A 13,732-nucleotide genomic window follows, 5' to 3' on the forward strand; every position below is an offset into this window, starting at 1 on the left:
CTGAAGGTCTGGAGGGATGTCCCTGCTATGATGTTCTATATAATGATCCTTTTCAGACTTATCATTCCCAGTGTGGTCAGTCTAGTGTGTAGGCGCTTATGTGGATGGATTTTGTGTTGTTTCTGTAAGACTGAGTACTATAAATGCTAAAACAACCATAACAGCAGACCACTCTGGGAAGGGCAGCACAACTGGTCAATCCAGCTGATTTTTTGATTGGTGGAGGCTCTGAGTTCATCTTGTACTTATGCTTGGGGAAAGAGCTACCTCAAGCTTCATGGTGTCTCCATAAATGTGTATAAAATGTGTACAGTTGGGTAAAAAGTTATTTTATTAATTGTCTACATGTATTTATTGTCAGCACACCTACCATCCATCTGACACTTTTACATAGCTTCTTTGATAGTCAATTTGGTATTTTATTAATGTCCTTTTTTCCTGTGCAGATTCTTTAAAATTAAACACACCCCACGGTGTATTGTTAGAAAAGCTGGTAATTTGTTTTTTGTAGGATTATATTGTCAGTGCAGAACATGATGTATTAGGATATTATGTCCACTTTGTTGCTGAGATAAGTAGTACATTCCAGTTTGTACAAACCAAACTGCTCTCGGGCATAGTGATGCTGAAACCAGTGCAGGGTTTCACTCATATGCTCTCACATTCAGAATGTTTTATGCCATGATAGAGCCAGTTAAAGGAATGTTGAAATCAGTTGATCCAAGTGTAAGCGCCTGGAATAGAGCTATAGCACGTATCCAAGGATTTATTTATGTGACTGGAATAAATAGACTTCTGATGCTAATTCTTCAGAACTTTTACCGTCTGGTGTCTGCTGAAGGAATTTAGAGTCTACTGACATAGAATCAAGCTGATTAAAGTTGAGTAACTGATTAACATATAGAGCTATACAGAATGATAGTACAGGAATTACATTTGGCAGGATTATTTATATCATGTAAAATAGTTGTCACAGCAGGCAATAAAATGTATTTGATCCTTTTATATTTTTAAGTCATAAGGCCTCTCTGCTCACTGCATGTTTTCTAGCATTTCCTATTGGGTCTTCCTAGAGATTTGCCTGCCCATGTGGAGAGACTGGCATGGCCTTAAGTTCAGTATAGACTAGTTACTGTATATTTTCTCTTGACAAAATGAATAATCCCAATAAGAGAGGCTAATCTCAGCATTAAATACATTCTTGTGGGGAAAGAGAAAGCTGAGGCAAATGTCTATGCATGCACTTTTTTTTAAGTATAACCATGATTTCAGTGTGTCCAAGGAGCCCAACCACACATTCTATAAAGAGAAAACACTTCAGAAAGTAAAACACTAAAATTCACAATTGCAGTGTAATATTGTATATGATTTGTATTATCGATCTAGTCAGCTCTGAAATTATGGGTACCCTTCCAGAAAATGAGTAAAATCAATATATAAAATGAATAATATATTCAATGAGTAATATTTTAAACTTAACCATATTGAAGGACACTTGTGGGATCTTGGGCCACTTCTCTATGCAGATATCATAGCTCCTCTTTGATTCAGACCACAGGTTTTCACTGGGGTTTAAATGCAGAGACTATGAGGACCATTGTAGAAAATGGATTTTGTGTTCCTAAAGCCATTTATTTCTGTGCTGAAATATCCAGCTAAGTCCAAGTACAAATCTGGCAGAGCTAACAGATTTTGTGCAGAAATACTCTGTTACTTAGCACAATTTACAATGCCATCAGACTTCATAAAAGCCCCTGGACCAAAACAGCCCAGATGCATCAATGACCCACCAACATATTTTACTGCAGATTTCAGCAAAAGAGTGAATTTGGTCCTACAGAATGTGACTACAAACATTTATGCTTAATTATATTTTTTAACAGTTTACAGTGAATTGCATACCCACCCCCCCCACCCCCCCCGCATAATATTGGGACATATTGTTAAAAAATATTAAGCATAAATGTTTTTTTTTTTTTTTTTTTTTTTTTTGGGGGGGGGGGGGGGTGTATTGTTTGCAATTATTGTGATATTGTTTGCAAAAGCATTTACAAATAAAAAACAGTTTCAAATTGATAGCATACAGTGCTGTGAAAAAGTATTTGCACCATCCTGATTTCTTCTGTTTTTGTGTATATCACATACTAAATAATTTTAGATCTTCAAACGAAATACAACATAAAACAAAGGCAATATGAGTAAACACACAATATAGTTTTTATTCATGTATTTTTATTATTGAAGCAAAAAAAAGTTATCCAACACCCATTTTTCACCCATCTGAATTTGATTGAACAGAGTTTGCAGTAATCAGGCCTGGTTGCGTCTAGTCCATCTTAACCCCATTATGAATGCAGTTTCATAGATTTGGGGAATAAGTAACTATGGGGACAAATACATTTTCACACAGGCCCAGTTGGTATTGGATACCTTTTTTGTTTTAATAAATAACATTATCATTTAAAAACTATATTTTGTGTTTACTCAGGTTGCCTTTGTTCTATCTTAGATTTTATTTTAATTTCTGAAACAATTTAGAATTATATATAGACAAAAACAGAAGAAATCGGCAAATACTTTTTCACAGCACTGTAAGTATTCACCCCGGTTGCCATGACACCCCTAAATTAGTCCTGGTGCCATTAGTTGCTACCTGTGTACAAATAAGGTTTTACAGTGTTAAATACATCTGTTCCTAGAAGACACTAGATTTTTTAGAGAGCAAACAGCAGTATGTAGACCATGGAGCTAGCAAAACAAGTCTGGAGGTTTTGGAAATGTATCAATCAGGGTTTGGTTATAAATATAATATCCCAAATTTTAGCCATCCCTTGAAGCATCATTAAATTCATTAATAGAAAACGCAAAGAATATGCCAGAACTGTGTGTATGCCTAGACGAGGCTGTTCACCAAATGTCAGTGATCAGGTAAGGAGTAAAGGCATTAGTCAGAAAAGCAACCAAATGGCTGTATGTATTTTTATATTTATTATCTGACTTTTGCAGCTCAACAACAATGTATTTTTTGCTGTCTTACTCATTTTTCCCATGGTGATGGTGAATGAGTTTGTCTGTCTACCTATCTACAGAAGAACCACGATCCTACACCCACACTAAACACACACTAAAGTGTGCACACACACATGTGCAGGCTTTCTGTACCTGCACCTATGACAGGACTGAGGGCTGGATAGAAGTGAATATAGAGGAATTAACTGGGTTTAGCAAATCTTCATCTTCTCTGACTCACTCCCTTCCTTATGCTGCTGTGTGTAGGTAAAGAGTTATAGAGGACTTTTATGCGTGCTGTACGAGCACACATTGGGTCTGTATGTCAATCAGAGTGACTGAGAGGTGTGTATGTGACAGCAGCACAAAGAGCATTACTGCGTCACTGTCACACAGCACTTCTGTTTATTTAAATTGGCTGGGATTGGGTATGGCTGTTGAGAGTAATGATGTACTTACTGGCCACACCCACAAATATGCCACTAAGCTTATAATTTCATCTCTGAGCCCTAATTTTCCACATTGTGTATAATCAATCAGATTTAAAGCAGAGATAGATAACTGCGCTCTGTGAGGAGATCTCAGAGTTCATCACTAGAACAAATTCTTTAGGTTTGCGTATATTACATTTTGTAAACAAGATTTTAATGACAAAAAGGTAGTAAACACACACTCCAATTAGAGCAATGTAGAATGTAACCTGATCTATATTACATTGGGTTATATAACATATATACCTACTATGCGTATTACAATGAATAATATAAATATTTGGTCCTAATTACAGAATAATAATCTTGTACTGTATAATGTTGTGTTTGTCTCAGTAACACATGATTTTGACCTTCAACTTCAAATTTCTTTAGCAGTATTGATATAGGACTATTACTGAAACAATGCACTGGCAGTATACTACTCTGCAATATACTACTCTATAGTCATATTAGTATTAAATTAATTTTAAATTTAAATTGTCTGCTTTCATGTTACATTGTATTTTGACAGCAAAAAAAAAAAAAAACATTATCTATCTCTTCATATTTTCTATCTCCCAATTATTTCAGGATTAAAGGAAAGTGCTTGTTTTTAAAGGGAGTGGTGGAAAAAAAACATCTCTAACATCACTTAGATGTGTTACTCAGATGCAAGAACTACATGCAAGTCATTTTATTAATCTGAATAGGCTGCTCAGAAAATCAAATGTAACTACCCATGTTGTTTGAGTCTGTATTTTGAGAAATTTCTTTTGTAAATATTGCCTTTGTGCTATGCGTTTTCAGAGGGGTTACTCAGCTAAGCATGAGGTGCAGCAGTTCCACTTTATGTCATGGCCAGAGCATGGAGTTCCATACCATGCCACAGGCCTGCTGGCCTTCATCCGCCGTGTCAAAGCCTCTACACCAGCTGATGCCGGCCCTGTGGTGGTCCACTGCAGGTACACAAATACCTGTTTGTCACAAATACCTGTTTGTCAACATGCTCAGCATTATACTCGTGCTTAGCACACATGCTGTGGTGACCTTGACCTGGGCAATTCTTTGGATAGAGAGAAATTTCTGTAACTCTACCACACAAAGCAGGTCAGGTTTTGGAAAAATGTTAATGTGACAACATCATACAATCTGCTGATGTGTAAAGGAAAGGTATGTATTTAGTAATGCATCACCGCTAAACTCTGTTTGTGTGTATGTTGCAGTATGGGAGCTGGCAGGACAGGCTGCTACATTGTGCTGGATGTCATGTTGGACATGGCGGAGTGTGAGGGAGTGGTGGACATCTACAACTGTGTGAAAACTCTCTGTTCCCGCCGCATCAACATGATCCAGACAGAGGTCACACACACAAACACACACACAAGGAAAAAGGTTCTTGTCATGTTTAAGCAGTGAATAATCAGTGTTCGACTTTAGAGCATGTTTTAAAAGTTTGAACGTTTACAAACCCAATGACAAAAACCTTCACTGCAACCATCTACCTTGTGCATGCATGTCTTTCTTTAGACCACTCTCTATTTACATATCCAAACTTTATTATGTAAATCCAACATTTATTTATTTATTTATTTTTTACATTTGTAAACATTTACTAGACTCTTTCATTTGATCAATTCTGAAAGTATCTTTGTTTAGAGCAATTTGTCTTCATGCATACTCATGCAATTTGGCTGCATGTAGCAAATGTTTCCTTTACTAAGAAGTTACTGTAGAATCATTCTGTCCAACAGCATTTATTAACTTTAATCAGGCTATATATTGCAAGCAGTTTTTACTGTCCGTATACCCACTTTTACACTTTCTCCCTTTCTCTTTTCCTCTCTGTTGCAGGAGCAGTACATATTCATTCATGATGCCATCCTGGAAGCATGCCTATGTGGAGAGACAGCTATACCAGTAAACGAGTTTGCGCTCACATATAAGGAGTTGCTAAGGGTTGACTCCCAGAGCAACTCCTCACAGCTACGAGAAGAGTTCCAGGTCAGCAAAATGCTTTATGTATCCTCAAAAACAGAGTGCCCCCAATTTACCTTGTAGATGACCTTAGTATGGCACACAGGCTTCAATCAGTCTGATTTCTTTCTGCATTTTAAGATATAGTTAATTAGAAAATTGTTATATTATGTTAATATATTAAATTAAATATAAATTATTGTAAACAGAACAATTTCACTGATAAAAAGTCATTTCCTATGTAGTGAGTAAATATATTGCGTATGAAGTCTTTTGGCCTAAATTTATGTAGTATGCTTAAATAAATAAAAATAAATCTGAAAAATTATTAATATAAAAAAATCTGAAAAATTATCTGTGTTCTCTATAAAATATCATAATACAGCATTTGTGCTATTATACTTGCACACCCTGTCTTTGGAGGGTTAAAATGATAGGCTTATTAATGTTCAAATGCTTAATATACTGAATTTTTTAAATACAACTTTTAAAGGGATTTGATGTTGTTAATATGCACTAAATTCAGACATTAGCCTATATGCTAATATTCATCGATCAAATACAATCAAAGTGAGATTAATCAAACAAGTGGAAATCACTGCTCAGTGATGCTGCATTTTTTAATAAATGTCAACTGGGACTAATCTGGCAAGGACATGCAAAAAGTGATGAATTATCATACTCAACAACCCGCCCAGTTATTCCTTGAGGACAGCCCTAAGAGGTGTCCTGAGAATTTAAATTTGTGTTAGTTTATTTTTATTGTTACTCACTATTACAAGCCACATGTTAAGTAAGGCAAACTTCAAATGAAGACTAAAGACCTAACTTGGTAGAAAAGTGTTATATTGACTTTAAAAAAAAAATCTCCCTTGTCTTCTGTGCTTTCTTTAATGTTGTACTGATCCCTTCCAGTAGTCTTTTAGCTAAATGGTATTCTCATTCCCTGACCTAAAGAGCTAGAATTTTTCAAAGCACTTCTATAAGGCCGCTCTGTATAAGGACAGTATACTAAATGCTGTGAGTATCAATGTAAATAAGGGAGCCATAGTTAGATTATCATTTGTCTGCTGTAAATTAGAGATTTAGTGAGAGTTGAACTATGCACAATGATTTTTTCACTATTTGGTGATGGTTTTTCTCTGTTAAGTCTCCCCTCTTCCCACATTTTCTTTCACTTACCATCTCGGCAGTTTTGGGGTTTTTTCTTGTCACTGTTGGGCTCAATAGGGGATGTCTAATATAAAAAGCACTATATAAACAGAACTGAATGTTTGCACTTCAGTGATGATGTAGCCTGCAACAAGTGCATGTGTAAAGAGACAGGACAGCTATTTGGTTCATTACTAATGCATGCAATTGCATATTCATTTTATACTATTGGGCTGTGTTTTATGTGCATTGCAGTGTGGAATGGTAAATGCTCGATGTCCAAGCTTTTGTAAAAGGTACAAGGTGGCTGATTTGCTAGGAAATTATTATTCAGAGCTTTGATCCAAGAACTCCTTCATTATGATTCACCAATATTTGTGAAAATTGTCCATGCACTTTGCAATCATATCTGAGCCTGAGCTGAAGTCTGCAGTCTGCAGATGGGTATTTATATAACATTTACACAAAGAGCAGAAATATAAATAATTTGAAGAATTCTGCTAAGCACATATTTGTGGAACTCGCTTTTGTACTGCCTAATAATGTCTCATACATTTAGCTTTTAGTGACTTGCACATAGACACACAATAACACAATATATATATATAATGTTTGTGTGTGTGTGTGTGTGTGTGTGTGTGTGTGTGTCTTTCTTTATGGCTTTCCGAAAGGAATATCTAACTTTCTCTTTTCTACATTATCTGAATTTCTTTTTTTCTGCATTTTCTACCATCTGACTTTTTTTTTTCCAAATCATATTCAAGTCACATTCATGTGTGGTTGCAATTCTGATTTTAAATTAGATTTTGGGACATATTTAGGTTTTCAAGGGCATAAAAATCACATTCAAATTCTTAACATCGAATCTTCTGCTTCTAATCATGCGGATAAAATGAGAGAATGTGACTACAATCCAAACAGACACATCTATTTTGTTTACTTATAATTTTGTGACAAGGAGGAGGGAGGGCCCAGGATCTGAGGATGCACACCTCACCAAACGTGGATTTCCCAATGCCTCCCCTTGAACCAAGCATGGGTGAATTGAGGTCTGGTTACAGCCCAAATCCACCAATGCGTGGCATGTACCCCCCTCACTGGAATGTGGTACGTCCCGGCTTGATCGGGGGCTGCCTGTGGCATGTTTGGGATCTGGACCAACACTCCCACCTCCATCATGTGGTATCGGTTCTGGAAATGCCCAGGCTCCCTGCAATGGCAGCACACTGGCCCAAGCATTACTCCCACACCTGCGGGCTCGGATTCACCCACCTGGGAGAGAGAGGTGACAGACACAAGGGAAGAGGGAGGAGGAGGGAAAGTATGGGTTTGGGGCACAGGTTTGAGGGGAATTGGCCCCAATCTCTGTGGTGCAGGGACGGGGAAGGAGGGTGTGAGAGAGAGAGAGAGGAAGAAGGGAGGGGGTTGGCTGCCCCCGGATATGCCGCCAGTGGTCCTCTGCCAGCTGGACCACCTCGTTGAGCGATGGTGGACAGTGGCACTGGTTCCACTCCACTGTCCCTTCCAGAAGTCAGGCATCGAACAAGGTTGATCACATCCTCGGCATCGTGTCTCTCAGCCAGCAACCAGAAGTGTCCCGGAGCTTCTGAACAAATGCAAATGGGCAGCTGAGCTCACGGAAGGTCAGCGACCGGAAGTGCTGACAGTGCTGTTCTGTGGTTTGGCGGACGTGCTGCAAAATCATCCGTTTCAGGTCCGGGTACTCCAGCATGTTAGCGATCAGTAGGTGCTGGGCCGTGAGCTGGGCTTAGCTGGACAGGAGCAGCAACAGACGGGCTGCCCACTGACCCCTGAGCCAGCCCCACACCACCACAAAGTGCTCATACAGCTCCAAAAAGGCCTCTGGGTCATCCTGCTGTCCCATCTTGGTGAGGGTGAAGTGGGGCTGGAAAACCAGCCTGCTGCCTCAGGCCCTGTTTGATCTGCTGTTCTTGGTCATTGCACAGCTGGAGGAGGGCCTCTTGTTGGGTCTGGTTTAGGCTGGCGAGGGATGTGTAGAGGTTTGCCAGCGGTGAGGACTCCATGATGGTGTCTTTCTCTGAATCCTGGGCTTTGGCACCACTGTAAAGACAGGAAAGGAGGAGGCGGGAATAGGTTTAATGTAAAAGTAATATTTAATCATAAACAGAACATAAAACACAACAGAAACATACAAACAGAACTCAAACATACAGCACAAATGCATCTCTCTCTGCAAGAGACAGCAAGAGGGAGAGAGAGCAGAGAGAAAAACAAAACTGGTTGCCTGGTCACCAGAGACGCTGTTATCTGGTCCTTGCCTCGCTGGGATCGATCCCCCACAACGCTGGGCAATGGCACTAGACTTCCTGGCGGGCAACTACGGCTACCTATTTCAGGCAGATGTCAGCCGTACCTCCGCCTCCCTGGTGGATGGCAGCGGGTCCTCCGCCTCATGGCAGACAGCAGCAACTCCTCCTTCATGCATGGCAACCGCTCCAGCACCACCGCCTCTTTAGCGCCGCAATCCTCTCACAGTGGCGAGGGCTCTCCGACAGCGTGTCCCTCTTCCTACCCGGGTTTCGGCACCACTGTAACACTTCAAAGACAGGCAAGGAGGAGATGGGAACTGGCTGAATGTAAATGTAATATTTAATCATAAACAGAACATAAAACGCTACAGAAACACACAAACAGTACTCAAACATAAAGCACATATGCATCTCCCTCTCTCCCCTGGCACTTCCAGCTGCTTTAACTCTCTGTCCCGCTGATTAGATCACTCAGTGCCAGGTGTGCATCCTCACAGCCTGGCCCCTCCCTCCTTCTCTTCACAAATTTGTAATGTGAATGTTATGAGGACCATAAAAAAATACATTTAAATTTTACTTGCTGTGTGAACAAAACACATGAGGGTGAACTGCAGAAAGTCAGCTACTGAGTTACAGAATGTTACATTTTCTGTAGATAAAAATCATTGTCATGTTAATGCAAGGAACAACATTATTTGTGTCCAGAATGGTGGACAGTGTTGTATGCAATTCAAAAACTATTTGTGAAGCTGTACAGCATTGAGAGGACAGTCAAACAGCTGATTTTGACACTGTTAATGTCTCAAATTTATTCTGGCCTGAAGACTTATTATTGCCTGATATACTGGCAATGACACCTTTTTCATTTTTATGATGAGCAACAGACTCTTTGTGCAAATTGCACATCTACAATCAACCGTAGACCTTTTATGAGGTTTCTTGGGCAGGAAATAAGGATGTCACAGCACACAGTTGACCAAAATAAACTGAGCATCCAATTACGTGGTTGTCAGTATGAATTTTCCAATAACTTATGGTCCCTCGTATAAAAGAGTAAGGAATATTTGCTGTAAAGTTTATGTTCATGTGAAAGTGTGCTAAAATGCCTTTGAAGAGAGAATGATTTAAGGCTTGGGGTTGGTTAATTATACTATTAATATTATACTGTAGATATTTTCCAGATTGTAGTACATGAACAGGTAAGAGTACTTGCCAAATCTTTGTTAGGCTTTTACCAATTTCACTTCAGGGAATAATGCTGGTGCTTATATACTATCACTTCTTTCAATGCAGAAATCTAGATTGACATTTAAGAACGCAAACACTACTAATGTTTTTTTTATTTATATATATATATATATATATATATATATATATATATATATATATATATATATATATATATATATATATATATATAAAAATTTATGCAGCCCTAAAAATCAGTACTCCTCGTTGTTCTTTCCATTTACCTCTAAAAGTGCATCTTGCATTACTGTACTCCATATGAATTATAGTGCAATTATCACTGTGTGCTTTCTGGTTCTAATAGAGGGGACAGGCACAGGAACATGTTGGATAAGAGGACTGACTACTGTTTGATGGCAGGGTGTTGTACATGCTTTGATCCAATAATGCTATCTCTCTAGCACTCACACTGGCATCGTCCATATCACTCTGAATTTGTGCACATGTTTTGCTGTGCAGTTGGTGAATTTATTTCATTACATAGGTTTTCTATTAATATTTTCTTGTATTTACACTGTTCATAGAGAGTAGAGTATTGCTTTCTCCACATCAACAGCAGGCAGGAATTTGCACACAGACCCTAGGTAAGCAGTGTTCCCATTTTAGTGGTACATTTTCTGATGAAATCGTAACGTTCCTATTCATTATGTATGAAGCTGGCCTGATTTCCAGTTTTTGTTCAATAATTTCAGCTGTGCTGTTTATGAGTGAAGTGAAATGCTTTTTAAAGTCAAATCAGAAAGCTGCAGTTAGCGTGAGGCCCCATCTGCAGAGGCCAGATGCACGATGCGGCTTGTGTGAAGTGTAAATCAAGCTAATCGCCCCAGTGGCAATGAGCTGCTCTCGTCCTCTCTGTATTGCTGCTTTTCCCATCAAGGTTCTGCTTTCTTTTTCATTTTCATTTATTTTCTTTCTCCACCCTCATTGTCTGTTAGCTCTTAGTCTATGTGTTTCCCCATGTGTACATCTAGCCATCTTCATTTTTCCTCTCCATATTTTATTATCACTGCCGTTCCCATCTCTGTACTTTCCTCTCCCAGACATATTAATCATTTATTTTCAATTCTCAGCCATAAAAAAAAAACTGCAAATTCACAAACCTGTCAGACAAAGATGAACCAAAGTCATAAACAAGTAATGAAGTGAATTCATACACAGTATAATTTGTCAGAGGGTACAGTATACTGTACCTGTGCGGTTGATGTGAGTGCTCGTGTCCCTCTGCAGACATTGAACTCTGTAACACCTCACCTGGATGTGGAGGAGTGCAGCATCGCACTATTACCACGGAACCGTGAGAGGAATCGCAGCATGGATGTTTTGCCGCCAGACCGTGCTCTTGCTTTCCTGGTTACCACAGAGGGTGATAGTAACAACTACATCAATGCTGCTCTCACTGACAGCTTCCATCGACCAGCAGCCTTCATAGTGACGCCCCATCCTCTGCCTGGCACAACCACCGACTTCTGGAGGCTGGTGTTTGACTATGGATGCACCTCCATTGTCATGCTCAACCAGCTGAACCAGTCAAACTCTGCCTGGGTGAGTTCCTCTAACATGGAAATACTGAGAAGGATGCACCACCTTTAAGGAAGCACGGGCATTAGGCTACATGCAGAGTCTGCCACCCAATTGGTGGAGTGTTTAAGACCTGCTCTCATCTGACTAAAATGTTGTTAGGGGTTTTACTCCTGCTCCAGATGGAGTTTTCCATTGTTTGCTCTAATTGCTAGAGTCTTCTAGTCTTAGTGTGTGTTCTTACTGAGCCATTTGCTTTGTGTCATTCAGTCTCCCATTCACTTCATTTTACACTTGAATGGCTTAAGGCTTATAGCCTTCTCTTGCTTTCTTTCTTCATCTTTTTTTTATACTGTATCTCATTCTCTTTCCTACTTTGTTTTTGCCTCCAAGTCACACTCTTTCTTCTGTTTCTTTGGCTATTTCCCCCTTGCTCAGTTCCTTTCCCTCTGTATCATTCTTCCTTCATCCCTTTCTCTCTGCAGTCCTTTTGTATTAATAGTTGCTTCTTTGGTTGCCAGTATCACAATTTTAATACCGTTCAGTCTCTGAGGACAGTAATCCATGTATTATCTCTCTTTCTACTCTGTCATCTCATTAAGACCTGTCTACCCCTCCTTTCTTTCTCTTTCTGTCTCATTCACTGTGTCTCATTAGACTACAAGCCCTACAGGCATTTGAATACTTTTTCAACTGCTTATTGTACTATTTATTGGCCTGATGCTTCTGAAATTTCTTCTGTTACAGAACTGATTTGCTGTTTCTCTCTTTCTGTTCTGTTCTGTTTCTCTCTTTCTGTTCTAGATATGACTCTAGATATAAGCATTTTGCTTGAGTGGCACTTGACCTTCAAAAAACAATTCCTCTCTACAAATAGATTCTAGACGCTTGTCAAAAATTGTTTTGTTTTGTGTCCTCTTTTATTCTTTCTGTCTCTTCTTTCTCTTTCTCTGTAGCCTTGTGTGCAATATTGGCCCGAGCCTGGTCTCCAGCAATATGGCCCCATGCAGGTAGAGTTTCTCTCCATGTCTGCTGATGAAGATATCATCACGCGTCTGTTCCGGGTTACAAATGTGTCACGGGTGAGTCTCAACCTATAGACACTGTAAACACATGCTCATGTAAATGTCAACTATGTAGCTTAAAAAAAACAAAAAAGGGACTTGTTAATGGTTCTTTATGAGATTTCATGAAAATAACTATGAGTGCTTGATATAAGCCGTGGCACTGGCATTGCAGTAAAATTTGTTCATATCTCTTCCAGTTGCTTATTTTACACCAATAAATAAGACAAAATGGTAGAAAAACCTCATCATGTTTGCTTCATCTGAACTTTCCACTTGAGAAAATATTGATTAATGTAATAATTGCATGAAAATGAACAATTCATTCATCAATGATTAGACAGTAATTACCCACAGATATTATTTCATATTTACCATGGGAAGTGCATCTACAATGGCTATAATATGTTCTAAATAAACATTTTTCATGCCTACCATGAGCCACGCAGAAGCAAGCACGAAATCCACAAAAGGTCAAACTTTTCAATATGCCCCAGCTCATCACTGAGAAAGAGACTATCTTCTTCTGTTTTCCCAGGGGCGCATCATAGCGCTCTCCATCCAGCAGGTGTATCAAAGATACTCTTTCTGCATTTCCTGCCTGAAGTGTTCGTAAACCATACTGTTTTTACCGAGGCTATAATATGGTAAATGAGAAACAGGAAGTGCAGGGAATAACAAAAAAGAAATTGGCATGGCTCTCAACACAGACAAAATAGATAGTGAGCAAGCATGCACATATGGTATGAATTTGTCAGGAAGATGTAAAAGGGGTGGTGAGAATCTTTGTGTGTGTGTTTGTTTGTGTGATATAGGAGGTGAGATAAGGAATAGGTCAGTCTGGAGTTGTCCATTGTCCGTCAGAGCCTTTCTAACTGTCTGAATGACAAGTGCCAGATTAGCGACACACCTTGTCATGTGATACAGTATATCTGGCTGTCATCCTCAACACCTCCACACATCTCACATTGTCACACCAGCTTAGAGACAGACCACTACTCAG

The 13,732-nt window shown here is 39.1% G+C and overlaps 1 protein-coding gene across 11 annotated transcripts in view; it reads left to right on the forward strand.

Annotated features, from left to right (window-relative positions):
• ptprub (protein tyrosine phosphatase receptor type Ub) overlaps nt 1-13,732 on the forward strand; it is a 254,294-nt gene that overhangs the window by 232,933 nt on the left and 7,629 nt on the right. For all 11 annotated transcript variants that reach the window (XM_017475677.3, XM_017475705.3, XM_017475713.3 and 8 more), the window contains 5 exons: nt 4,290-4,444; nt 4,706-4,841; nt 5,334-5,483; nt 11,375-11,689; nt 12,622-12,747. In XM_017475677.3, coding sequence (XP_017331166.1) covers nt 4,290-4,444; nt 4,706-4,841; nt 5,334-5,483; nt 11,375-11,689; nt 12,622-12,747 — 882 coding nt within the window. The remainder of the gene's footprint in view (nt 1-4,289; nt 4,445-4,705; nt 4,842-5,333; nt 5,484-11,374; nt 11,690-12,621; nt 12,748-13,732) is intronic.

Source organism: Ictalurus punctatus, chromosome 1 (genome assembly GCF_001660625.3).
Source record: "Ictalurus punctatus breed USDA103 chromosome 1, Coco_2.0, whole genome shotgun sequence".
Taxonomy (NCBI): Eukaryota; Metazoa; Chordata; class Actinopteri; order Siluriformes; family Ictaluridae; genus Ictalurus; species Ictalurus punctatus.